This window comes from Camelus ferus, chromosome 20 (genome assembly GCF_009834535.1).
Source record: "Camelus ferus isolate YT-003-E chromosome 20, BCGSAC_Cfer_1.0, whole genome shotgun sequence".
NCBI lineage: Eukaryota > Metazoa > Chordata > Mammalia > Artiodactyla > Camelidae > Camelus > Camelus ferus.
The window spans coordinates 17,736,669-17,763,871 of NC_045715.1; the positions used below are offsets into that span (position 1 = coordinate 17,736,669).

The window sequence follows — 27,203 nt, forward strand, 5'->3', positions numbered from 1 at the left end:
TTGTGCAAATAGGTATAATCAGAAAACCACAAAAATCATTCAAGTTAACCAAAATATATTAGGTCTCCACTGTGTGGAGAGCCCAGTTCTACTAAACATAAAGATGATGGAGAGAAGACTAAAAAGGACAATACATATCCCATCCCCATGAAGAATATAATAACCCTGAAAGCCCCTATAGAGTGACAATGCTTAGACAAGGAGCATGGGGTGTCAGGCTTCTACAAGAAGGTGCATTGATTCTGAATAAAAGATCAAGGAAGATGGAAGTGACCTTGTCTGGATTTGAAGCATGAGGAAGATTTAACAAGCTTGATCTACTTGTCAGTGAAACAATGAAAGTTAAAAGTTAAACCACTGAGCCAATAAAATTCTCCACTTCGGCAACATAAGTGCCAAAATTTTGGGGTAATCATTTACCTCTGGGGATTAGGAAATTTTGAGAAGCTGAGAGAAATTTATTTGAATGGAATGAGGACCCTGCACTCCACCTCCCTCAGGTTAGCGTTCAGTTTTTTGCTCTTAATATTCTGCTTTTGAGATGATGGCAATGGGTTTTTTTTTCCATAGACAGTAGCTTAATTTGTTGTTTTGGGGTGGAGATTGTGGGGTTGGGGAAGATGACTCTTCTTTCCCTTGATAATTCTGAAAAATGAGAGAGGATGTCACTTATTCCTAAAAAAAAAAAAAAAAAAAAAAAAAAAAAAAGAGCCCCAGAATGCCAGGGGAAACAACCTGAGAATCCAATCATCCAAACGGATGGCTGCAGAGAACTGGAGGCAAACCAGCAATTTTAAACTATCTTTTTTAGGGTTAATATCACCCAAATAGTGGAATTAGAGTAGATGACTTGCAGCTTAAGATTCATAAATTGGGCTTGTTTTTTGGGGGGTGCATTAATTAAAAAAAAACATTGATCACATCTATGGTGAGATACTAAGTGTAAACTCTGGCAGAGGAAGATTTTCATCAGCGCTAAAAAGATCAAATAATCAAAACAGACCAGATCTGTCCAATTAATTTATACTCGGGAAAGGAAAACAGAATGAAATCCCACTTGGCTTTGGAAAGTACTTAATGAGTAAGGAGTTTGGGGCAGAGAGCTTTTATTTGGGGGCTATGAGTAAGAGCTACAGTTTTTGTATGGAGGAAATGCTTAGTGCTGAGACCAGAGAGAGATAACATTAATAGCACTGCATGGTACCTTAAGGAAAAGTCTCATTCCACACTGAACTAGTGAATGGCAGAAGAGCAGGATATATCTAATGCAAAGGTAATTGACACAGAAACAGCCTTGGCCAGAGAAACTGACAGGAAATTGATATAAGAATGACCCGCCCAGTTTCTTTTCAGGTTCTTCCTCATTTACATGGTCTCTAAATAAATAAAGTTGATAACTTTCAAATTTATATTTCTACCTGGGCCCTCCGTCTCAAGCTACAGACTCATAGACACAAGGCCTACTGCACAGTCTTCCCTTCTGGGTCTAACAGGCACCTGAAATCCAACGTGTCCAAAGCAAAACTCTTGTTTTGCTTCTGGAAACCTGGTCTCCTCTAGCTCATTCGCCCATCTCCACTTAGCACAAAACCATTCACTCATTTGCTAAAGTCATAAATCTAGAAGTCTTCAATGATCATTCCCGCCTTTTTCTCATCCCCCTATCCACCTCACTAGAAATTCTTCTTGGCTCTAGCTTCAAAACAGATCCTCAATTGGGTCTTTTGTGTCATGACCAGCATAACTCAGACAACATCAACTCTTGAATAGGTGACTACAACAGCCTTTTCCCAAGTTTCTTGTTTCTTGGTTCTTAGTCTTGTCTCTTATAAACCACACACCCCACAGCAGCCAAGGTAAATCCAATCCCCTTACTCAGCCCATAGGACCCTACATGGTGTGGTCCCTGACTACCACTTTGATCTCCTCTCCCACTGGTAACCTCCTCACCCACTCTGCACTGGCCATGTTGGTCAAACTTGCTGGTCCCTTTGTCTGGAATGTTCTTGTTCAGAGCTGCTTCCTTCTCATCATTCCCACTGCAATTCAGATATAACTTTCTCATAAACCAGGTAAAGTAGTTAGATTTGGTAAAGTAATTGTCCTATTCTCAAGATGCTAATTACTTAGTCGCTGTCCCTGCTACTCTCATTTTCTTCATGGCAAATGTCACTGTTAACTTCTTTCTTTTCATTTTGTGACCATCCTGGAGACTTTGCTGGAGTTAACAAGGCAGTAGAAATTGGCAGTGGAGGAAGGTAGGACAAACTGATGCAGCTGGGGACAAGATGCTGGCATTATTGCTAGTTACTAGAAAAACTAGCAAATGCTTCTGTAATAATAAGTATAGAGAAGGGACAACTTAATGAGAACTAAGTTCTTCAGTCATAAATGAAAGAGAAAGAGCTAAGGTAGCAGAACATCCTATTTATGGGGTCAAAAAATATTTACTGAATCAATAAATGAACTAGTGGTCAGTGAACTCTTAGGCACTGGCACGCTAGAAGAGTCCTTATAGGTATAACCCTGTGGGAAAATGTTATTCTGAAAGCTGTGTCTTCAATTCCTGTGACTGCTATAATTCTATCAATTCAATTAATTGCCCTAAGGTGTAAACAGATATGATAAGCAAATTGCTTTTACAGCAGAAAATTCAGTCCCTTCTTATGACAGGTTTCTTTTCAGTTACCAGAGCCAATTTTGCCAATGAGCAATGATTTGGATTAATTCAACTTTCAGTGTGTTTCTGGATTCCAAGGTGGACTGGAGGGCTCTTTGTTCTATAATATTTGTGTTTTTGAACGATGTAATGCAGTAACTGTTCTGTTAGTTAACCACTACCAACTTTAAGTGAGACATGCACAGACATTATGTAATGTTTCCACTTACAGTTAAAAACAATATTATCAAGGAATCAGATATCTACTTGCTTCGATAATAATGAAAGTAGTACTCCATAGAGAGAAAGCAGAAACGATTTTATTTCACCAACAACTTCTGCCCTGCCCTACTTCCCTTTACATCTATACGGCCCCATAACTTTTCTGATTATTTTCAGAGAATAAAAAGTCCATTGGTTGTTTTCAGCCTCCGAATAATCTCATGTTATAACTGATAGCTCCAGTCTGATGAAAAGCACAAAACTTCAAACATCACCTAAAATTAGAGCTTCTCCCCATCTGCAGCTTGGGTTGAAGGAAGATGGTTCATTTGGTTTGACTTCTTAATTCTCTGTCTCTGTCAGCTCCTTCCCTCACCCTTCTTGCTAGCTGGGGCTTCTGATCCCTCTAGGGCTGGTGGTTAGGAAGATATGGGGTGGTCGGTAAGAGGCAGGAAATGTGGTTTTTTACTGGGACTCTTGTGACCTGGCATTGGTGCTTTCTGGGCTTGAGTGGGTGTTCAGTGCTAATCTTTTGGAGAGTTCTACACTGGGGACACCCATCGGTCTCCCCCATGTCACAGGTGATGCATGTCCACTGCTCAGCCCTTACTGTTCCTTCCTCAGCTGTTGGGCATACTTCAGTCAGTCCATCCCACTTTTTTGGGGTCATGTGGCCTCTCAAGACAGTTCTCTTGGGCAGGAATTTAGTAGGCTATAAACTGGACCTCTCCTGAGAAGTCTATATCTAATTCAGAAGGACCTGCAGGCCTTTGTCCAGGCATCTCTGCACTTGCTGCTGTGGGAGGTCTGTGTGCCATGGGCCTCTCTCTGCTCGGCAGCCCCAGGCTAATAGTCACAGCCCCATGCCCTTAGATTCTGAGGCATGTGTCACTCACCAGCCCCCTTTTCTCTCTCTCTCACACATACAGGCACACATACACACAACCTCCCGGGGACACAAGCTCTGGATGACCCCCTTGCAGGTAACCATCACCGTTTGATTTGAAATAATGGACGGTACCCTCTTCCCCTCTTTCACAGAGGCAGGGTGAATAAGTGATGGAGCATACTAGCAACTTTCTCTAAAGACATTCTCTCAGCTTCTTTATCTCAGTCAGTGTGTGCCCTCAGCTGCCTCGTCCTTCTCAAGTCTCTTCCATCACTTTGGAATGAAGCTTACTGTTTTCTTCTCAAAATAGGATAGCTTCAGTCAAACTGGAGTCGTAACAGCCCCATGTAAACATCCAGTTGTACCTGCACACACACTTTACCACACACGCATACACAGGTGTACACACTTCCTGAAGGTGTCAGTCAGGATGAAAGATTCCTACACTCCACACATTGTGACCCCAGTTTCTTCTGACAGCTTTCTGTTGTTGTAGTTTTAAATGTATTTTTAAATCACAGTAATTATTCACAAATGCATCATTGTTGTAATGCATTTAAACACCAGAGATCAAATTAAATTCCTGTGTGGCCACTCTTTCCCAAGGGACTGACCCTCTGCATTCCCTTCTATACAGATGACCAGTGTTATTAGATCCATGCATCTTAATTTGAAAACCAGAGCTCAGGACAATGTAGATGAGAGCTGTCATTGTCTCAGTATTGTAAATTTTCTTTTCATAATTTTCTATTCACTTATAAACACATAAATTACATAATGGAATATTATGTGTGGGTGTGTTTTACTTTATTATCTTGTACTTACTATTCTACAACTTGCTTTTTTCACCCAATATATCTTCTAAATCTTTATATGCTTTTTTATATATATACCCAATCAATTCTTTTTGATGACTGTATAGTATCCCCAAATTTACATGTACTTTTCTTAACTATTCAAATATTAATAATCATTAGTTGTTTCTGATATTTTACTTTTACAACTATTGTTACAAGGAGTGTCTTGGGACATACTCTTTATGTGGCTGTGCAGATGTCATGAAGCAGAAATACTAAGTGGAAGGATGCAGTTTGACAACCATAAACAACAGTTTATTTACTCACACTTTTGCCTAAACTTGGTGATGAAAGTCTCTTGCATATTTATGAAAGCTGACGGGTGAGAAATAGTAAGGCACTGTTCTTTTAACTTCCATGACCTTTGTAGTAAGGCAGAGTGCACTTCCCCCTGTTTGTTCTTCGTTTATATTTATGTATTGTTCTGATGGTTACCTACTCTTCACCCATTTTCCTGTATTTTTGTCTTTTTCTATTATCTTGAAGAAGTTTAAAAAGCACCACTCTCTTACTGGATTTCGTACTGAAATTTCTCCTTTTCTGTCAATGACTTTTATGGCAGCTATTGCTATATATAAGTCTTATGCTTTTTGTATCCTGCAGTATCCTTATGATATATCTAGATGTAGATTTAATTTCACTTCTCTGGTTTGAGACTCACTGTGATTCCTGAATCTAAGAAATCTTGAGTTTTATCTATTCTGAAAAAGTTTGATTCATTATTTCTTAAAGAGACATGAGAACACAGAACTGGAAAGAATATTACGATCTATTAAGGCAATCGAGGCCAGATCCCTCATTTTAGAGAAGCAGATACGTGACATTCCCAAAACCACACATCTGGATGGTGATCGAGTCTGGACAACAAACCAGGTCTCCTGAACCCAAATCTAACTCTTTTTCCACAAAACGTTTTCTCCTAATTCTTAGAAGAATTGGGGCCGTGCCACGTATGATATGGGACACTTCTCTCTGTATTCTTTTACTTCAGTAGGTAAACGCCAGTCCCTGAGAGAAGAGAACCAAAATGTCCACTACAGTAGAAGCTGAGGTCACAGGGGAAGGTATTGTCAATGATGGCAATTTAAACACAGCTCAAGCGCATACCTCCAGGAAAGGTAAAACCATGTACTGGGGTGTGGATAAAACTGGGATCTATGTCACCTCATCTTCCCTTTGGTAATATATAGCATCTTCTTGCTACAACTAATTGCCAAGAATTCTATATAGCTGTAAAGCATTTTTACTGAGAATTACTTCATTTCATGCAAGAAACCTCGAAGGACAGGTAGGTATCAAGATATTATTTATAGATAAAGAAAAAATTCAGAGTGGACGCTAAGTAGACAATACAGAAGCCAACCTTGGCTTTTCTGATTCTAAATAAGCATTCCATTAGATCTTTCTGCTCATATTAGATCCAGACCTGCCTCAGGGAGAAAGGCTTTTTCTTTATACCATATCATAGAAGTCAATTTTCCTCCTCCCTCTCAGGTATATTACGATGTAGTGCTTTTCTATAATATGTCATAAGGGAAACTGCTGAACACCTTATTTTACCCTAAACTCTTAATGACTTATAACTATGTATATTAATTCTCTTAAGGATGTAGGCTTTTCATAAGACAATGCCTTTAAAAAGTAAAACACTAACCAAGATGGAATGTTTTGCAAGACTCAACATTTTAGCCAGTATGTCTGCTGGGAAGTGAACATGTCTTAAGGAAAAGAGGATTCTCCTAATCTTACCCATCAAAGAGGAAATCCGGAGACATGCATTCAAACATTCCCCCTACAATTAACTACCATTTGATATGGAATGAATACTGCTCCATTGCCTCAGCTTCCCCTTCTGTAAAGTGGAAGAGTTTGTATCTCTAAAGATCTCATCCATTTCTAAATATTTAGGAGTCCACTGGACTATACACTATTAGCCAAATCCTCCTATCTTCTCTTTTTCTCTTAAAATCAGTAATACAGAGAACTTACATATAAAAATTTTCCATGGCACAATATAGCATATTGGGTAAGAGTACAGATTAGATGCCAGACTGCCTGTGTTTGCAGTCCTGATTTTGCATTTTATGAGCTGTGTGACCTTAGGCAAATTACTTAAACTTTCTGTGACTCAGTTTCCTTATTTGCAAAAGTGAGATGATAATAAGTGCATATACCTCACAGGATTTCCACGAGGATTAAATTAGTTATAATATGTAAACCATTTAGAACAATGCCTGGCACATAGTAAGCACTGTATAAACTTTAGCTCTCATTATTCTCTCTCACACAGTGTCCCCTCCTCCACCCACTTTTTGGCAGTCATTGGAACTCTCCATGATAATTTGTCAAGAGTGGGGCTCATATGGTCTTTCCAGTTTTTTCCACAGTCTTCTAGGGCACCCCACCCCACCATGCTGCTTAGTCCTCTGGTGACTACCCCTTAACCCCAGCCTGTTATTACATGTGGCATTATGCTAATAATATTAATCCTTTTTTGGCTATGTCTCCTCCCGCCTGATAAGGCAGGACCTCAACTACTCCTCAAAGTCCCACCTGGTTATTTTGTTGGATCTCCAAGTACTTTTCATAAGTGCTTATGAATAAACTTTGCTGGCTGTCCAACATCAGTTTTCCCCTCACCTCTCTTTCTCTGGTCCATACTCACTGAGCACTGCTGGGTCCTCTGTATCACACCCTCAGGACACTGCTGGGGCTTTCTCTCCATACTGGTACCCCTAAAGGCTACTGATATCTTTGCTGGTCATGGCTGTGCATCTAAGACACTCACTGAATCAAATCCAGGAGTTCCATGGCATGTGAGGAAATGCCCCCTCCCCCATTATATGTCACATCTGGCCATGTGGCCACATAATACAGTTGCTTATGCTCTTATACCTCTAGAGAAGCTGGGTGAAAAAAGCTGGACCTTCAGGTTCTGTTGGAAGATTCTTCTGTCTGTCAATCCCTGGAACTTACCAAGGGTATTGCTACACAACAGGGAGCAGTGCTGGCCACTTCAAGCGTTTGATCCCTTGCAGGAGCCAGGAAATGGGGCACCTACATGCCTTGAGGACAGCGATCACTTATTATACCTCTGGGATCTCTCTCCAGGGATATTCAGTCAGTCCTGCCAGCTGTTGTCAAACTAATGTATCTAGACTCAACCCCAGGGGTAACCCCAGAGTTCCCCTGGATTACTGGCAAATTCTGTGCAAGCCTAGACTACAGTATCAAGATGAAGTTTAAATACTTCTATAGTCTAACCTAGCCTACCTTTCAAGTCTCATCTCCTCCCAGTCTCTGAACATTTTAATCTGCCATGTTCCTTGGTTGTATATGGTACTGAAAGCCACCCCAGCTGCCCAAGACAGTCACTTGGGGATCATTTCCAACAACTTCTGTCTCTTACTATCAATATCCAATCAGTTGCAGCTTCCAGCCAATGCTCTGTCTAAATCCACTTCATTCCATTCTGGCTTTCATCAGCTCATCCCAGGACCCTGCCTGGAGAACTCTGCTTAATGCCTACTCTGACCAATTCCAATTCCACACATTCTTTAAGTCTCTGCTTGAGTAACGGTTCAGAGTGAGTTATTGGGCCCCTCACCTCGTAGGGGTACAGGTGTCCACCAGATACCTACTGAATAACATTTGCTCTCTCGATATTGCTGCCTCACAGACAGACTGCAATCTCTTCCCACTTCCAGATTTAGGGAGGGTGGGAGAAAAGCATACCAATTTTAAGACTTTCTGTACCCTCTTGTTTCAGGCTTCTGTTCAGTCCGTCATGGGCTAGCCTTTATCATGCATTTCTGTAATTTTTCGATTTTAACCCAACAAATGAACATGAGCATTGCCATCCCAGCTATGGTGAACAACACAGCCCTGCCCAGCTTACCCAATGCCTCCACAGAAAAGCCACCCACTGAATCCCAGGATAACTGGAATGAAACTCTGAAGGAATTCAAGGTTGTGGTAAGTTTAAAGAGATTCTGGATACTTTCTTTGACTCAAATATTTTGAACTAAAGAATTATTTATTGAGCATTGGCTATATTCAAGGAATTATATTACACAAGAACATAATTTGTATCTGAAGTTTTATCGTGACTAAGTGCCTGTAAGTGTAACTAGGGACTAAATTAGAATGAAGGAAACAGATTTTTACCATTTAGTGAACACAAATTCTTCCCTTACTATGATGAAAATCATCACAAAATAAGTTTTACATATTTACGTCTACTTTCCCTTTCTTCCTTCACATATTTTTAAATTATCTTGTCTATGATGCTTTCTTCTCTACAGGCTTTCTTTTTTTATAAGCTCTCATATTTTAATTGGTCAGTTAATTGTGTAACTGAGGAAACTGTGGGAGGGGAAAGAGAATGTTGGGTATATGCTTAGGTTTTCTTGATAAAATTGGTAGATTGGAGGGCTTGGAGAGAGGTAAGAGGAAAGAGAACTGCCAATTATTTTCTTGCCTCTCAAGTACTCACAACAAAAACTGTCAACTCTCTAGCCAGAGATAAAAAGTGATATTCTCTTTGTCATCTAGGCTGCTATGTATGACTGGAGTCCTGAAATCCAGGGAATCATCCTCAGCTCACTCAACTTTGGCTCATTCTTGGCTCCAATCCCTAGTGTCTTTCTGGTTGAACTATTTGGAGCTAAGTACTTGACTGGTGCTGGCATATTTATTTCCTCAGTCCTGAACCTCTTCATTCCACTAGCAGCTGATACTGGAGTGACTTTGCTCATTGTCCTACGGGTCATCCAAGGCCTCGTTCAGGTACCAAGATGTTTTCTAAGTATGACTAGAACATAGATTCCAAAATGACCTCAGGTAGCCAAGAATCAACTGTTTTTCCAGGTTTTGGCATTAACATGTCAGTATTCAATCTGGGCCAGATGGGCTCCTCCAATGGAAAGGAGTCAACTCACCACCATTGCTCAATCAGGTAATTGATATCCTAATTTTCACCTTATGTGACCTGTCCAAGAGTACTCTGCAATGGCTTATCAACAGAAACCAAAACCTTATATCCTAACTGCTCTGTCTTCTTGCTCTAAGACAATATCCTACACTATCTTTCTTGAGCCTAAGCAAATGTTTTCTGGGCACCAAACATTCCTGCAAATGCTTTTAATTTCATTTTAGTCTCAGAACAATCTTACAATTCACTTACATATAACTATTTCCATTTCACCCATAAACGAATTTGAAACACAAATAGACTAATAACTTGTCCAAAATCACACAGCTACTAAGTAAAGGACCAGAATTTGAACTTTATAGTCTGGGTTGCAACTCAGCTTTATGATGAAATCTATCTGTAAGAAGCATACGGAGTCCCAAGTCTGACTTTCTCACCCAGAACATCTTCTGTTTAGGGTCAGTGCTGGGCTGCTTCATCATCTTCCTTGCTGGTGGTCACATCTGCCAGACCATAGGATGGCCTTATGTCTTCTATATCTTCGGTGAGTTTGTGCTTTTCAAATCTCAGAATCTTGTTTTATGACAGAGACTGCTGGGCATGATTTCTGTGATGCAAGTCATCTATGGTTAACCAAATCCTAATAGATATAGATATTTATGTAGCTAAAGTTGATAATGTTCAGAGTTTATCATGTGAAACTTGCAAATGACATTTGAGTTTTAACATCCTGATTGCCTAAATAGAATAACCTGATGTCATTAAAGGCATCATAACAATCTTTCCTGCTTCTATATTAAATCCACAAAGGGGCTCAGAAGAATTTCTTTCATAAGATGTTGAAAATGTAATCTTGGTGGGGTTATATTTTTAGTTATGCTATTTATTTAATACATTCTTTTAAATTTCTCCCATTATTACTACAACCAGAAAATTGTGGAAATGTGACCTAATCATAGGCAAAATACCGATTGGAGGAGGGAATTAAACAGTAGAGGCTGCAATTCAGAGCAGACCAATGTGAGGCTCAGGCATGGACGTAATATACAGAGGGATGCGGTGGAAAGGTTCCCAAGATATATGGAATGTTCCAGAGGCAAAATTCTACTACTTCACAATTTTGCCTTTAAGCAGCCCTGGGTGGGATCTTCCCAGATGCTGTCAGCTAATGCTTGTGTTTGTTTGATTTCTGAAACATTTCCTGGAATCCCATCTACAAACTGCCTAATTCCAGTGGGACCAGTAAATCCTGGTGTTTTTCATTAGAGGATAATATTCTTAGATCCAAGGTTCCTATAACATCAGGCCAATGCATTTGCTAGACAAAAATGTATAAAGATTGATTACTATAGCAGATCAACCTTTAAAGGCTCTGTCATGGAAACCTTAAAAGGGCAGGTCACAAAATTTTCAAGTAATGAGAGAGGCTTACTGTATTCCTGGTTTTGAGAAACAGTAAGCAGTATATACAAAATTAGAACTCATTAAACATTTGTTGAATCAATGTTAACATCCTCCGTCCTCAGTGTACAACAGTGCTCCTTTTCATATCTCTTACCCCCTTTTTGATTTTAAGCTCCTTGATGACAAAATTGTGTCTTTGGATTCGCATATTCTCAAAATCTAGCAGAATGCCTTGTGTATGGTGGCTGCTCTATATTTGTGAAGGGATGTATAAGTGACAAGCTAGCAAGTGAAGAGAACTTTCAAGACTTTCTTAAGAGTTTAAAAAGGGAATTTTTATATGAATCATATTTCCACTTAATACTAATAATGTTGAGTTGTCCACTACTGTAATCACGTATATATTAGAGAAAATATATTTGCTGAGGATTAATTTCATTCCATGTTTAAAAACTGAGTAATCAGCTGCACATATGTATTGCTGCTAATTCTTAAGTATTAGAGATGGATAAGAAAAAGTTTAATGATGACAGGAACTTTGCAGAAGCATGACCAACATGAAGGATGCTGGCTGATATCTCGACAGTGAGAGCATTTTCAAGCACATGGGTCAAACACACTAATAACTTGAACTTAAGACACAGCCTTAACAATGGTACATTTTAAAACCTCCCCAAACTCAGTGATTTAAAACAATAACCACTTAGTCTCTTCGTTTTGGGGGACAGCTGCCTTGGACAACGGGTGAGCTAGAACATGTTCTTCCTATATCGATGGCTAAGAATTGAGAGGACAAGGGGAAAAACACAGTGCTTCTTAAGGCCTAGGCTCTGAACTCCTCCATGTCACTGGCAAAAGTAAGTTTCATGGCCGAAGCCAAAGTCAATGGCAAGGAAGTACCCTCCACCTATGATAGATCTATGAAGGGATAGATGCAGGGAGGAGTGGAGTATTGGGGCCATTCTATCAACCACAGGAAACATCTCAGGGCAGAGTCAAAGTGGTAGAACTCCAATCCTGTGCTAAGTAGATCTTTTCCTAGGTGGAACTGGCTGCGCCTGTTCTTTTCTCTGGATTCTTCTCATTTATGACGACCCCGTGAATCATCCGTTTATCAGCACTAGTGAGAAGGAATACATCATCTTTTCACTGGCTCAAGAGGTACACTGGGGAACTCCTCTGCCATTTCCCTATGTCTGTCTGGATGCCTCAGAGGTGAAAAGTGCAGTAAAGAAAGCTCTTGTCTTCAGATGGAGGCGATATTGATATGTGCTTTCTTCCAGGATTCTCCACCAGGCTGGTCTCTTCCTATTAAGGATATGCTCAAATCCCTACCACTTTGGAGCATTCTCATCTTTCATTTCACTGATTACTGGCACTTTTTTCTCATAACAATGTACACACCAATATACATCAACTCTGTACTTCAAGCTAACATCAGAGATGTAAGTATAGAGAAAACTCATTCTGTTCTCCTGTTGCTTCATATATAACCCTTTCTCTCTCCTATGGTCACCAGGGATTAGGTGACCCTAGGATCTTTATGTAGGAAACACAACCTGATTTACTTGAGTTCTGATTCACATCAATGTATCCTACTGCTTATTGGGGCAGAGTGGTATGGCTTTAGGTCAACTTGACATTCATAAAATGTCATATGTTTTAAGGGACCTATGAGAACATCTTATGGTTTACTCATCTATAAAATAAACAGCTTGGACCAAGTGACAGTGAGATCCTTTATACTGTTCGGATTATACACAACAAGGGATGGTCTCCTTTCCTTGCATTTTTTTTAATAGCATTTTAATTTAGGAGTTGAATTGATAATAACAGGAATCAACACTTTACAAACTATATAAAAAGGTAAAGAGTGAAAAATCTTACTCTCATTCCTGTCCTTAATCCTCCGTTTTCTCAGTCCATTCCACAGATAAATTTTTTCATTAATTTCTTATTATTCTTCCATTGTTTCTTTATGATAATGCAAGCATACATGAACGTATATTCTTATTTTGCCAACTTTTTTTTACACAAAACATTATATACTGTATATGTTGGTGTTTTTTATATGCTGTACAATAGGGATCTTTTCCTATCAGTACGTGAGAAACTTGTTAAGCAACACTTGGGTTGTTTCCAATCATTCAGCAGTGCTGCAGTGAGAACCTTGTTCATTTGTCATACATTTGCACAACTATTTCTGTAAATTTCTATACATCTGAGTCAGGGGTAAAAGCAATATATAAATTTATATATATATTTATTGAAGTATAATTAATGTACAATATTACATTAGTTTCAGGGGTACAACATAGTGATTCAGTATTTTTAAAATTATCGTAAAATATTGGTTATATTCCTTGTGTTGTACAATATATACTTGTAGCTTATTTGTTTTATACATAGTGCCTCTTAATTTTCTGCCCCTATCTTGCCCCCTCTTTTTCCTCTCCCCACTGGTTACTGCTACTTTGTTCTCTATATCTGTGTATGTGTTTCTGTTTTGTTATATTCATTCATTTTACGTTTTAGATTTCACATATATGTGATAACATACATTATCTTTCTCTGACTGACTTATTTCACTAAGCATAATACCCTCTAGGTCCATCTATATTGTTGCAAATGGAAAAATTTCATTCTTTTTTGTGGCTGAGATTAATATTCCACTGTAAATATATATACAACTTCTATATCCATTCATCTGCTGATGGACACAGGTTGCTTCCATATCTTGGTTACTGTGAATAATGCAGCTATAAACATTGGGGTGAATGTATCTTTTCCAATTAGTGTTTTCATTTGCTTCAGATATACTGTCGAATTTGGTTTGCTAACATTTTGGTGAGAATATATGCTTCTGTGTTCATCAGAGATATTGGCCTATAATTTTCTTTTTTTTGTAGTGCCTTTGTCTAGTGTTGGTATCAGGGTAATAGTGAATGAAACTGAGATGCTACCTCCTCTTCAATTTTCTTGGAATAGTTTGAGAAAGATAGGTATTAGCCCCTCGTTATATGTTTGGTAGAATTCTCCTGTGAAGCTTTTCGGTCCTAGACTTTTGTTACTGGGAGTTTATTTATTTTTTTTTTATTACAAATTCAATTTAGCTACCAGTGATTGGTCTGTTCTGATTGTCTATTCCTGGTTAAATCCATGTATGTTTCTAAAATGTGTCTATTTCTTCTAGGTTGTCCAATTTATTGGCATATAACTGTTCACAATATTCTCATATGATTTTTTTTTGTATCTCTGAGGTATTGGGTGTTATTTTTCCTCTTTCATTTCTTATTTTGTTTATTTGGGTCCTCTCTCTTTTCTTCTTACTGAGCTTAGCTAAATGTTTGTCAATTATGTTTATCCTTTCTTGATTTCATTGATCTTTTATATTGTTTTTCTATTTTATTTTTCGTCTCTTTTATTTCCTTTCTGATCTTTAGTATTTCCTTCCTTCTGCTGACTCTGGGCTTTGTTCTTTTTCTAATTCCTTTAGGTAGCAGGTTAGGTATTTTATTTGAGCTTTTTCTTGTTTCTTGAGGAAGGCCTGTATTGCTATAAACTTTGTTCTTTGAACTGCTTTTGCTGCATCCCATAGATTTTGGAGTGCTGTGTTTCCAGTTGCATTTGTCTCAAGGTATTTTCTGATTTCCTCTTTGATTTCTTCATTAACCTATTGGTTTTTTTTTTTTTTTTTAGTAGCATGTTCTTTAGTGTCCACATGTTTGTGTTTTTCCTATTTTTCTTCCTGTAATTGATTTCTAGTTTCATACCACTGTGGTCAGAAAAAAATGCTTGATATAATTTCTATCCTCTTAAGTTTGTTAAAACTTGCTTTGTAGCCTGGCATGTGATTCATCCTGGAGAACATTTTACGTGCACTTGAAAAGAATGTGTATTCTGCTGCTTTTGGATGGAATGTCCTGTAAGTTCAACTGGTCTATTGTGTCATTTAAGACCATTGTTTCCTTCTTGATTTTCTGTCTGAATGATCTGCCCATTGATGTAAGGGAAGTGTTAAAGTCCCCTATTATTATTGTACTAGTGTCAATTTCTCTCTTTATGTCTTAATATTTGCTTAATATATTTAGGTCCTCTTATGTTAGGTGCGTGTGTGTTAGAGTGTTATATCTTTTTGTATTGATCCTTTATCATTATATAATGCCCTTCTTTGTCTTTTATTATAGACTTTGTTTTAAAGTCTGTTTTGTTTCATATGAGTATTGCTACCTCTGCTTTTTTGTCATTTCCATTTGTAAGAAATATCTTCCTATCCTCTCACTTTCAATCTGTATACATCTTTAGCTCTGAAGTGATTCTTTGTAAGCAGCATATAGATAGGGCTTGTTTTTTATTCTAGTTAGCCACTCTGTGCCTTTTGATTGGAGCATTCAGTCCATTGACATTTAAAGTGAGTACTGATAGGTATGTACTTACTGCCTTTTTGTTACTTTTTTTTACTGGTTGTTTTTAATAGTTCTTCTCTGTTCTTTTTCTTTTAGTTTATTCCCTTGTGATTTGATGAATTTTTTTTTTTTTACTGATATGCTTGTGTTACTTTCTCTCTTGGTTTTTTTTTTTTGTTGTTGTTTGTTTGTTTCTATTGTAGGTTTCTGATTTGTGATACCATGAGGTTAGTGTATGTTTACCTACATCTACTTGTTTTAAACTGGTAGTCATTTAACTGAAACATGTTCTAAAATATCCACATTTTTACTCCCCTCCTCTGTATTTTGTGTTTTTGATGTCATATTTTACATCTTCATGTTTATCCCTTTACTGTTTATTTACAGTTGATTTTACAATTTGTGGTTTTTTAATCTTCATGCTAGCCTATGTAAGTGAATGATCCACAGGCTTTACTATCTATTTTCCTTTACTAGTGGGATTTCCTTTCCCATAGAGTCTTTCTTCTTGTTGTAGCTTTTTCTTTTCCACTGTGAGAAGATTCTTTAAAATTTTTAGGGTGTAGATTTAGTATTGATTAACTTTTTAGTTTTTCGCTTGTCTGAGAAGTTCTTTATCTCTCCTTCAATTCTAAATGATAATCTTGCTGAGTAGAGCATCCTAGGTTGCAGGTTTTCCTCTTTCAGCACTCTAAATATATCATGCCACTCCCTGCTGGTCTGCAGTTTCCACAGAATAATCAGCTGATAGTCTTAGGGAGGTTCCCTTATATGTGACTGTTTTTCTCTTGCAGCCTTTATAATGCTCTTTATCTTTAACTTTCACTGTTTTAATTGTGATATGTCTTTGTGTGAGTCTGGGTTCATCTTGTTTGGGACCCTCTGTGCTTCCTGTACCTGGATATCTGTCTCCTTCTTCGTATTTGGCAACTTTTTTAGCCATAGTTTTATCAAATACATTTTTGACCCTTTTATCTCTCTCTCTTTTCCTTTTGGGACTCCTATGGTGGGAATCATGGTTTGCTTAATGTTATCCTAGAGATCTCTTAAACTCTTCTCATTTAAAAAATTTGTTTTTCTTTTTGCAGCTCTGATTGAATGATTTCCATTATTCTCTCTTCCAGATTACATATGCATTCTTCTGTATCACTTAGCCTGCTATTCCTTTCAATGTGTTTTTCATTTCAGTTATTGTATTCCTCAGTTCTGGCTGGTTCTTTTTAATATTTTCTACTTCCTTGTTAAAATTCTGTGTTCATCTATTCATTTCTTTAATTCAGTTAGCATTCTTATTAATACTTTGAACTCTTATCTGGTACATTATTTCTCTTTCATTAGTTGTTTTTTTCAGGGGTTTTCTCTTGTTCTTTCATTTGAATTAAATTCCTCTGTCTCCTCATTTTGCTTAACTGTCTCTGTCTCTATGAAATTAGGTGAAACAGTTACCTATCCTGATCTTGGAGGGGCATCCTTTTGTGGAAGCATACCTATAGAGTCTGCATGGGTCCAGGATCTTTGGTAGGAGAGCTGGATCTGGTGTGAGGACGAGTTACTCTTCCCCCAGGGTGTGCTGACAGCTATCACTGGGGTAGGAGGTAGGGCTGGAGGCAGAAGGGTCAGAGCAAGAGCCAGTTGTGAACCAGGGCTTCTCTTTGGTTTGGTGGCCAACACCACACTATTCAGGTAAAGTGGGTCCCAAATTGCTGTCTTTTATTATTCTTTTGCTGTAAACTGTCCATTCGTATCCTATTTTTCTGATGGGTTTTGTTCTTTTCAATATCAATTTCCACATGATCTTTATATATGAAGACAGTATTAGTCTGTTTTTTTTCCACCTGAACTATAGGCATATTTTTCCTCAGGCACTAAAATTATATTGGCTCATTCCAGTAACTGGAATTTATATTAAAGGTGATATGTATAAAAGAAACGCTATAGATGTAGACAATCAATCCAGGGATCAATCTGTGTCATGGTGGGGTTAGTGAGGCATGTACCTCACCTCAATTCTCATTCTCAGAGTGGGATCCTGTCAGCACTGCCCTTTGCTTCTGCCTCTATCTTCATTGTCCTTGAAGGTCTATTGGCAGACTTTCTCCTCTCCAGAAAGATCCTCAAACTCATTACCATCAGGAAACTCTTCACCACCATAGGTAAGAACCAAGGTGGATACAGGGGTGGATATGGGATGCACAGGGCAGCTTCCTATTCACTCTGTGTTTGTCCTCCTGCCCCAGGGGTTCTCTTTCCAGCTGCACTCTCTGTGTCCCTTTTTTGGGTCAGATCCAGCTTCAGCACCACTATGGTATTCTTGATGCTGTCTTCTGTCATCAAAAGCCTCATCCAATCAGGAGCCTTTGTCAGCTTCTTGGATATCGCTCCTCGGTAGGGATCCCTTTATCTAATCCTCACAGAAGCTCAGTTCAGGTCCAGCATCCCTAAACCTGCTCTGACACATGGGTAAAATGTGAGTGATATATACAATGGGTCACAAGAAATGTTACTACCAGCCCTACATCCAAATAATTCCTGGAAGGGACCCAAAGCTAGCCAACCACTTTAAGCTTAGTTTTTCCAGATGAAAATAGGAGTCAGTGGCCACACTTACAATTCAACCAGGGGAGAGTCTCACCAGTCTATGTTGGGGAATGCAGCAGTTACACAGGGCTGGGTCACCGAAAAGACTCATGAAACTTCACAGGGCATTCTCATGTAAGGCTTTAATAGAGGTAAAGGATACAGGATAGCAGGAGAAAAATTTACCTCTGATATAGACAAATATCAGAGATGACTAAGACTTCCAAACGTAGCTCCCAGGGACTGTCCACAGACTGTTCGTAGTCAATAGGACATACTTCATCTTCAGATAATGAACCACCAAGTTACATGGGAGATACTTTGGTCTCAGGGAAGCCAATGTTTCATCCAAAGAGGAGACTTTTATACCTAAAAACAAGGCTGAAAGATCAGGCTCCAGAGCAGAAGCCAAAAGAACATACAAACTAGGTGCCAACCACCAATCTGTATATTTTTTATAAAGAATGTTGACAAGTTAATGCAGATTGCCCCTTGGAAGTCCCAGAGAATTGCACTGGATTATATTAATCACTAGTCAGTACATTTCACTCAGGGTTGACCAAGGGTCCTCCAGGAATCTTCAGAGATAAGCACAGAGTTGCAAAGATCAGCTGAGATTAAACACTTGCTTACACAGGAATATTTTTTTCTCTCACTTTCTCTCTCCCTCCAGGTACAGTGCCTTACTCAGGGGACTAACACAAATATTTTCGTACATGGCGGGAGCCATCTCTCCCACTGTTGCTGGATTTCTCATTGAGCAGGTAAGGTCAAATTTCTGATGTGTATGATAGTCACAAGAATTACCTAGAAAGGTCATCTCTCATTCTTACCCTAGGCTCAACTTGTGCAGAGAAATTATCACATGCTTAGGATGTGGAGTGAGGGAGGATGGTCAATTGTATGAGTTTATGCTTTATGAGCTCTTAGAAGATGAATTTCTCATGCTAATCATCAAATTTTCTAGCAATATTCATGGCATTTCTTACATAGAATGGCCAACCATTTTGGTTTACCTGGGACTGAGGGTTTTTCCTGGGATGTGGGACTTCCAATCCTAAAACGTTGAAAATTCCAGGCAATTCAGAAAGAGTTGGTCACGCTATGTAGCAACCCAACAAATATTTACAGAACCAATGAGCGAGGCACTAAGCTTATGACAGAACGAAGAAGCAGCCTGCACCTTACATATATGCTCATCAGTGGTTAGTGCAGAAATTCCTCTAACCAGTATTGCTTGCATTGCATACTGTTTTTATATTCCTACAGCCTTCCAACCTGGGATAAACATTTAAAGTTGTCATAATAAACAAATTCATCTGATAACTCGAGCATTTCCTAAGAATCATACTGATACAGACTTTACATTAAGAAAGATGTATATGACATTCACCTGGGACTCATTCTTTCAATTTCCTGTGGTTTCCCCCAGCAAGTCAGGAAAATGAATGAAAGTAACAAAGAAAGGGTATTCTTTTTGATATCAAGTCCTTTCTTTCTTTCTTTCTTTCTTTTTTTTTTTTTTTAAGCTTCAGTTCTCTTCTGGCTACTGACTAACACACTGTCAGGAAATGACTGTTTAAAATGGAAATTCTCAACCTGCCCTTGTTTCCCTCATCACTCACTCACTCACTCATTCATCTCTTCATTCAGTCAATAAATACGCACTGAACATTAGCATGTGCCATGCACCATTTAAGTGAATAAAACAAAAATCCCTGTCCTTGTGAAGTTGATATTGTAGGAAAGGAACTCACAGAAAGTTAATGAACTAAACAAAAACATGGTACATTGAATGATGGTTAAGGGCTAAGAGAAGAATAAAGCAGGAGAGGAGAACGGGGCACATAAGAGGGGGTGGGAGTTCCATTTTAACTAGGGTGGTAAAGGAAGGGCTTATTGAAAAAGTAACATTAAGCAAGGACAGGAAGCAAGCAAATGAGCAAGACAAATGGCTATCAAGGGAGTAGGAACATTGCAACAGAGGGGAAGGCCAGGGCACCAGAAATTAACCTGTATATTCCAGAAACAACCAGAGACATAGTACGGGCAGAGTTGGGGGTGGGGGCAGTAGGACATAGTCCCGAGCCTTTCTGAACCAGGAAGAACGAGAACTAGGAGACTGTTAATAACTTTTAGTTTCCTACTTCCAGGATTCAGAGTTTGGCTGGAGAAATGTCTTCTTGCTTGCAGCTGTTGTGGGCATATCAGGCCTGGTTTTCTACCTCATCTTTGCCCAAGCAGAGGTGCAGGACTGGGCTAAAAGAAGGCATTCACCCACTTGTGAGCAAATCTAGTAATACCCCAGACACCAGTGCTTAGGTGTTCACTCTTTGCTCTTGTAGCCATTTCCCTTTCATGCCTGCTTAAATAATGAGCCTTTCAACTTGAATTGACTTTGTTTCCACTATCTTCTCAGAGGCCTTGGCTATGTCATACTGAATGTTCTGCCTGGAACGTTTATGGGGGATGGGGAGAGGAAGGTTAATTATTTGACTGTGAGCTCCTGAAAGCATAAGTGTGTCTGAATTTCTGTGTGTTCTCTACTCTTTTCACTGTTACTATGACATAAGAAGAAATATATATTTGGTCTATATCCCCAGTTTCTGGCACAGAGCTCCTAAAACCTTTGTAATTTCTGAGTGACAGGGATGATAGGAGCATCTTTTGTTAAAATATTTGGTCTTAGTCCCTTGTTCCTGACAGAAGAGCATCTAAGATCCTTGGACTCTCTGAAGGAATGAAAGTGTCTTTTTGGTATACTAGGACATGACTGGTGGCTGGGGGCTCTAGGTAGCTTCAGGATGGGGGATTGCTGCCAAAAAGACCAAGGTGTGATTAGAAGGCTGGAACTTTCAGCTCCATCATCCCATGTCCAGGGAGCAGAAACAGGCTAGAGATTTAGTTGTTCCTCAATGGCCAATGACTTAGTCAATTATGCCTACACAATAAAACAGTGAGGTTCTGAGAACTTCTGGGTTGATGAGTGCATGGAGGGGCTGGGAGAGTGGTGCCCCTACAGAGGGCATGGAAGCCCTGCCTCTCTTCCCACATGGCTTGCCCTGTGCACCTCTTCCATTTGGCAGTTCCGGAGTTACACTCTTTCCTATGCAAACTGGTAAAAGTAGGGTAAGTTTTCTTGAGTTCTGAGTCATTCTAGCAAATTATCAAACCTGATGAGGGGGTTATAGGAACCCCCAATTCTGAGGCTAAATCAAACAGAAGTATGGGTACCTTGGGCACCCACTACTTTGATTGGTGTCTGGGTAATTACTGTCAGAATTGAATTAAACTGTAGGACAGCCAGTCAGGGTCCACAGAGAACTGGAGAACTGCTTGGTGTGGAGAAACCATACATCTGGTGTCAGAAGTATTGTGAGCAGAGAAACAATTTTCCTTCAATTATTCTGATAAAAGCATCAGAGGCTGGAGGGCAGTTTCTCACCAGAGCAAAAGAGGAAGCCAGAATCATGCAAGTGAAAACTTGCATCTTGGTAAACAGACATTGTCCAGTTTCCCCGTTACCCCTCAAACATTTGTTCATGCTGCCACTCACATCTCAGATGCCCTTCCTTTCTTCCTCTATTAGAATCTCACCTGCCTTCAGTGGCTCTCATTCAGCATTCATCTTGTTAACCTAACATGTCTTCCAAAAATGCATGTGAGACCTATGCTGACTTGACCCCATTTCAAATGTCTGGAGAGTGTGTATGGTGTATCTGCTTTCATTAAGCTTCCATGTGAGCAGCATGAGGGCCATGAAAAGGAGCAAAAACATTGAGCACTAAATAAACATTAATGAACATACAGCACGGGGCATGGCAGAGACTAAAGCCAGACATAGCTTTAGGGAGCTCAACATCTCAGGAGGGTGGATGACTTTTAATCAAAGTACCACACAAATGAACATGCAGTGGCTATGGAATGAAATAATGAGGACACCAGGCTATGAATGTGAATGATAAGGGCATATGCACGAGTCTGAGGGTGATGGAGGGCCCCGACTATGAAGTTTCAATAAGCTGAAATCTGAAGGGTGATAGTTAACTAATGCAGGAAATGGATGAAAAGAACATTCTAAGAAGAGGGTACAGAATAAGCAAAGGTTTGGTGGCAAGAGGGAGCAATCAGTTATGACCAGAGTACAGAGAATAAGGGAAGCCTTCACAAATTCATTGTGAGGAGGCTGTGGAAGTATGTAGAGTTGTGGCGTTCAGGACATGCTACCCCTAAATATGGCACTTTGGAATATTAGAGATCTTAAGCCAAAGTTTTTGAAAAACAGCAGAAGCAGGAAGGCCCCACTGACCTCTGTCCCTGGTCACAGAACTCCCATGTGGAAGATGCCCTCCCTTGTACCAGAAGGAAGGAAGACAGTCTTATCACCAGAGTCATGGAACTGGGGGCCAAGAAATCTGTACAAAGAAAACTTATTAAACTAAACTTTTTCTTTTTAGTCATTTCTTTACCACTTCCTACCCCTAGCCCAAACCCCTTTGTCTTGTCAACTCTTCACAAATTCATTGTTTCTTTGTCTACAAGATATAAATGCTTCCTGCTCTGGTCAATTCTTCAGGTCTTCATTTTCTTGTGAAAACTCCCTTATACATGTAAAAATTCAATAAAAGTTATATGCTTTTCCTCCTGTTAATCTGTCTTTTTTTTTTTTTTTTGTCAGTTTAATTTTCAGATCCAACCAGAGACCCTAAGAGGAACAGGGAAAACTTTTTCCTTCCCTATAAGAGCACACAGAGCACTGTGGGACTGGAGAGGTGTATTGATCTTTATCTGGAAATCAGTAGAAGTTGTAAGGAATCCACTAGAAGAACTATTGGAACTAATAAATGAGCTTAGCAAGGTTTCAGGATACAAGATCAATATAAATAAGTCATACTTCTATATATTTGCAATGAATAATTCAAAAATCAAACTAATCTCATTTAAAGTTGCATTAAAAATATACCACAACTTCTTTATCCAGTCATCTATCGATGGACATTAGGTTGCTTTCACATTTTGGTTATTGTAAATAGTGCTGCTATAAATATTAGGGTGCATGTATCTTTTCAAATTAGAGTTCCCTCTGGATATATGCCCAGGAGTGGGATTGCTGGATCATATGGTAAGTCTATTTTTAGTTTTTTTGAGGAATCGCCATACTGTTTTCCACAATGGCTGCACCAAAACTACATTCCCACCAGCAGTGTAGGAGGGTTCCCTTTTCTCCACACCCTCTCCAGCATTTATTGTCTGTGGACTTTTGAATGATGGCCATTCTTACTGATGTGAGGGGTGTAGTTTTGATTTGCATTTCTCTGATAATTAGCGATATTGAACATTTTTCTCATGTGCCTATTGGCCATTTGTATGTCTTCATTGGAGAACTGCTACTTTAGGTCTTCTGCCCATTTTTGGGTTGGGTTGTTTGTTTTTTGCTGTTGTTGTTATTAAGTTATTAATAAGCTGTTTATATATTCTGGAAATTAAGCCCTTGTCAATCGCATTATTTGCAAATATTTTCTCTCATTTCGTAGGTTGTCATTTTGTTTTGCTTATCATTTCCTTTGCTGTGCAAAAGCTTATAAGATTTATTAGGTCCCACTTGTTTATTTTTGCTTTTATTTCTATTGCCTGGGTAGACTGCCCTAGGAGAACATTGCTAAGATTTACGTCAGAGAATGTTTTGCCTATGTTTTCTTCTAGGAGGTTTATAGAGTCTTGTCTTATGTTTAAGTCTTTAAGCCATTTTGAGTTTATATTTGTGTATGGTGTGAGGGAATGTTCTACTTAGTGATAAAAAAAGAATAAAATAATGTCATTTGCAGCAACATAGATGGACCTGGAGATTGTCATTCTAAGTGAAGCAAGCCAGAAAGAGAAAGAAAAATATCATATGCTATCACTCTTATGTGGAATCTGAAGAAAAGAAAAAAGAGAACACTAACAACTAATCTACAAAAGAACAGACTTGCAGACATAGTAAACAATCTTATGGTTACCAGGGTAAATGGGGTAGTAAGGGGTAAATTTGGGAGTTTGAGATTTGCAAATGTTAACCACTATATATAAAATAGATAAAAAACAAATTTCTTCTGTGTAGCACAGGGAACTATATTCAACATCTTGTAATAACCTTTAATGAAAAAGAATATGAAAATGAATACATGTATATATATGCATGACTGGGACATTATGCTGTACACCAGAAATTGACACATGGTAACAGACTATACTTCAATAAAATATAAATAAAAATAAATAAATAAAATAAAAATAAAAATTGAGAAAAGAAGTTGCATAAAAAAAGAATAAAATACTTAGGAATAAATTTAACAAAAGAAATGTAAGATTTATACTCTGAAAAATAAAAAACATTTTTGAAAGAAATTAAAGAAGATTTAAATGAGTGAAAAAGTCCAATGTTCATGGATTGGAAGACTTAATAGTGTTAAAATGGCAAACCTCCAGAAATTGATCCACAGATTCAATGTAATGTCTATTGGAATTCCCAGCTGATTTCTCTATGGAAATTGACAAACCGATTCTAAAATTAATATAGATATTCAAGGGACCCACAATAGCCAAAACAGTCTTGAAAAAGAAGAATAAAGTTGGAGAACTCACACTTCAAAGCTTTCTACAAAGCAACAGTAATCAAGATAGAGTGGTACTATTTTTGTTCTTTTTAGGATATGTTTGAGCTTATATGACTATCAGCTTAAAGTAAACAGGTATACTAATGGGTTAATATACTTGAAAAAACAGGGTAACCACAAGTTAAAAGCATACAATAGAGTCACAAAATCCAAAAAGAAACCAACTTTGAATTTAAACTTTTAGCCCCAGCCTGATGGGAAGGTGGAAACAGCAACCAGGTAAACAAGAAAATTGAAGAAATTCTACCTAAACCATGTTTGAAAAATTACAAGCTCAGGGAGAATTGGTCCTAGCCAAAGAAAAGTAATTAGAAAAGTCAAATATGTTAGGTATTTTGGAAGGGAAAAGAAGGCAGATAAAGAATATAGCATGCTAATGGAAAATGAGTATATTTTCACAGAAGATTTAATTAAGAGTGTAAGCACAACCCAAACTTAAATATTCCCTAAACCTTCTGAATTACTAGAGGCAGGCAAGGGGGCAGGAGGAGGAGCTTTCTTAAGGGAATATAACATAAAATGACAGAAAAAAATGAAGTATACTTGTAATTATAATAAACACAATTGGATTATGCTCATCCAACATAGACAACTCTGAGAGTGGGTAAAATCACTGAACCCAACTATCTACCCTTTGTAAGAAACATATACTAAGTGAAATGACCCCCTCCACTGCTTTTCTTTTTCCTTATAATTCATTTGTTAAAGAATCTGAGTCTTTTGACTGTAATATTTCCAAGGTTTGGAGTTGCTGATGATACCCTTAGGATTTAGTTTAACCTATTCTCTGTATTTGTTACCAAACGGTAGCTATATGCAGAGGCTTAATCACATTCAGTTTGATTTTCTTAGCAAGACCTTGGTGGCGGTGTGTTCTTTCATCAGGATGCACACAGTGTCTCTATGTGTTTTTGTGATGTTAACAGCTGTGGATGTACACAATGTCTGCATCTCTTAATTCACTGGGGTTTGCAAAATGGGGATGTTTCACATCTATCAATTCTTATTTATGTATTAGCTGAACTAATTCTACAGAGAGACATTTCTCCTACTGTTTATTTACCACTGATAGAGTTTGGAGAAGAAAGGCACAATATCAGATTTTCCTTTGAACCCTTTGTCTCCATCATTCACTTGAAAACCATTCTAGTCAGGATCACCTTTAAGGTAACTCTTGCCAAACCCATCAGTAAATTCTCAGACCTTATGTGATTTTACCCCTTGATAATATTTGCCACAGGTACTCATTCCCACCTTTTACACTTTTCTTCTGAGATACCACTGTTCTTCCCACTTCACCAAAGGCCCTTCCCAGTTTCCCTTGCAAGCTTCCCCTTTTCCTACTCACTTTTAAATGTTAAAGAGGCCCAGACTCACAACTTTATACCTCTAGCCCCAACAGCTCCCCAGAATTCTAGAGCAGTGCATCTGCTGGGCTGCATGCCAGTCTCCATCAGGATGTCAGATAGTTTCAGACTTTATATGGTCCCCTCTTCTGCCTCAAACCTGCACCCCTTATTTTTTCCCATCTCAGTCAGCAGCACCACGGTTTGCTCAGGGGCCACCTTCAATTCCTCTCTCTCCTGTATCCCCAGTTTCAAAATCTGTCTTTAATCTGACCACTTCTTACCTTCAGAGATATGTGGTTTGTCTTTCTTTAGCCCAGTCCTGAATTTCTGCTTTAGCAAATATAATGTAGAAAATTAGGCTTATCACATTAAGGGATGACATCAGCAAGAAGATTTTAAGCCAGGAAGATTCTGAATCCTGAGGAATTAAAGTGCAAAGTAATTATAAGTTATTGGTCTTGTTGTTGGGTTTTATAGCATTTAAAATATAATATTAAAATTAATACAGTCTCAATGCAGGTCCCTTATACATTCTCATAAGGAACAAAAGATGTCATAATTTCACTTTACAAAGATAATCACTATTTGTCTTTCTACATTTTTATCTATGCCTATATACATATAACTTTTCATGTATAAAAATGACATTATATATACACAGTATTAAAGCCAAGAATGCATATGGTTTTTCATTTGGAAACATCTCATAAACATGTTTGCATATTAGGAAATATATGACTGTATCATAACCATTACTGATTAGCAATCCAGAGCTTAGATTTATAAAATTCATAAAAGCACCCCTTGTTTCTTTATATTTAAGCTGGTTTTCACTTTTTTTGCTGCTATAAATTTGAATACCTTGGTGGTTAATTACATACACAGCAATGCTTTGGAATAAAATTTATCAAATACCTTCTCCTTATTTATGAAAATGGTTGACACATTTTCTTTTTCAGCCTATTAATATGATCAATTTCATTAATAGACTTCTATTAATAAATAGAGCCATTTTTACTTTCATAGAAAATGGTCTACATAATCCTGATGTCATATATATTTTAAGATGTTGGTGGATTCTATGCACAGGTAATGTATTTTCTGCATCCACAGTCAAAGGTGAAATTTCTGTTATGTTTCAGATTTGCTTTACCATTTTGCCCTGTACCTTTTAATCAGCTGAGGTTAAGTTTTATGTAATTAAATGTGTAAGGCATCGTGATCGGGGTTTTGGTTTCTGGTGTCATGCTT

General features: G+C 38.3%; 2 protein-coding genes across 8 annotated transcripts in view; one reads left to right on the forward strand and one right to left on the reverse strand.

Moving 5' to 3' along the window:
- Nucleotides 1-412: 412 nt before the first annotated feature.
- Nucleotides 413-27,203, forward strand: part of SLC17A4 (solute carrier family 17 member 4) — a 32,445-nt gene continuing 5,654 nt past the window's right edge. The window contains exons 1-12 of one of the 5 annotated variants that reach the window (XM_032462613.1): nt 413-500; nt 5,619-5,745; nt 8,397-8,602; nt 9,182-9,415; nt 9,497-9,584; nt 10,018-10,104; nt 12,007-12,125; nt 12,248-12,409; nt 17,391-17,523; nt 17,608-17,755; nt 18,621-18,711; nt 22,626-23,022. In XM_032462613.1, the coding sequence (XP_032318504.1) occupies nt 5,655-5,745; nt 8,397-8,602; nt 9,182-9,415; nt 9,497-9,584; nt 10,018-10,104; nt 12,007-12,125; nt 12,248-12,409; nt 17,391-17,523; nt 17,608-17,755; nt 18,621-18,711; nt 22,626-22,949 (1,683 nt within the window). In that variant the 5' untranslated portion in view covers nt 413-500; nt 5,619-5,654 and the 3' untranslated portion in view covers nt 22,950-23,022. Of the gene's footprint in view, nt 501-5,618; nt 5,746-8,396; nt 8,603-9,181; nt 9,416-9,496; nt 9,585-10,017; nt 10,105-12,006; nt 12,126-12,247; nt 12,410-17,390; nt 17,756-18,620; nt 18,712-20,100; nt 23,023-27,203 lie in introns of those variants that run through there. The other 4 variants (XM_006182230.3, XM_032462612.1, XM_032462614.1 and 1 more) reach the window with 4 other exon arrangements.
- SLC17A1 (solute carrier family 17 member 1) overlaps nt 18,076-27,203 on the reverse strand; it is a 41,186-nt gene continuing 32,058 nt past the window's right edge. Inside the window, exons 12-13 of one of the 3 annotated variants that reach the window (XM_032462616.1) lie at nt 26,234-26,370; nt 18,076-18,328 (exon numbers count right to left, since the gene is read on the reverse strand). In XM_032462616.1, coding sequence (XP_032318507.1) covers nt 26,236-26,370 — 135 coding nt within the window. In that variant the 3' untranslated portion in view covers nt 18,076-18,328; nt 26,234-26,235. Of the gene's footprint in view, nt 18,329-22,277; nt 22,363-26,233; nt 26,371-27,203 lie in introns of those variants that run through there. The other 2 variants (XM_006182190.3, XM_032462617.1) reach the window with 2 other exon arrangements.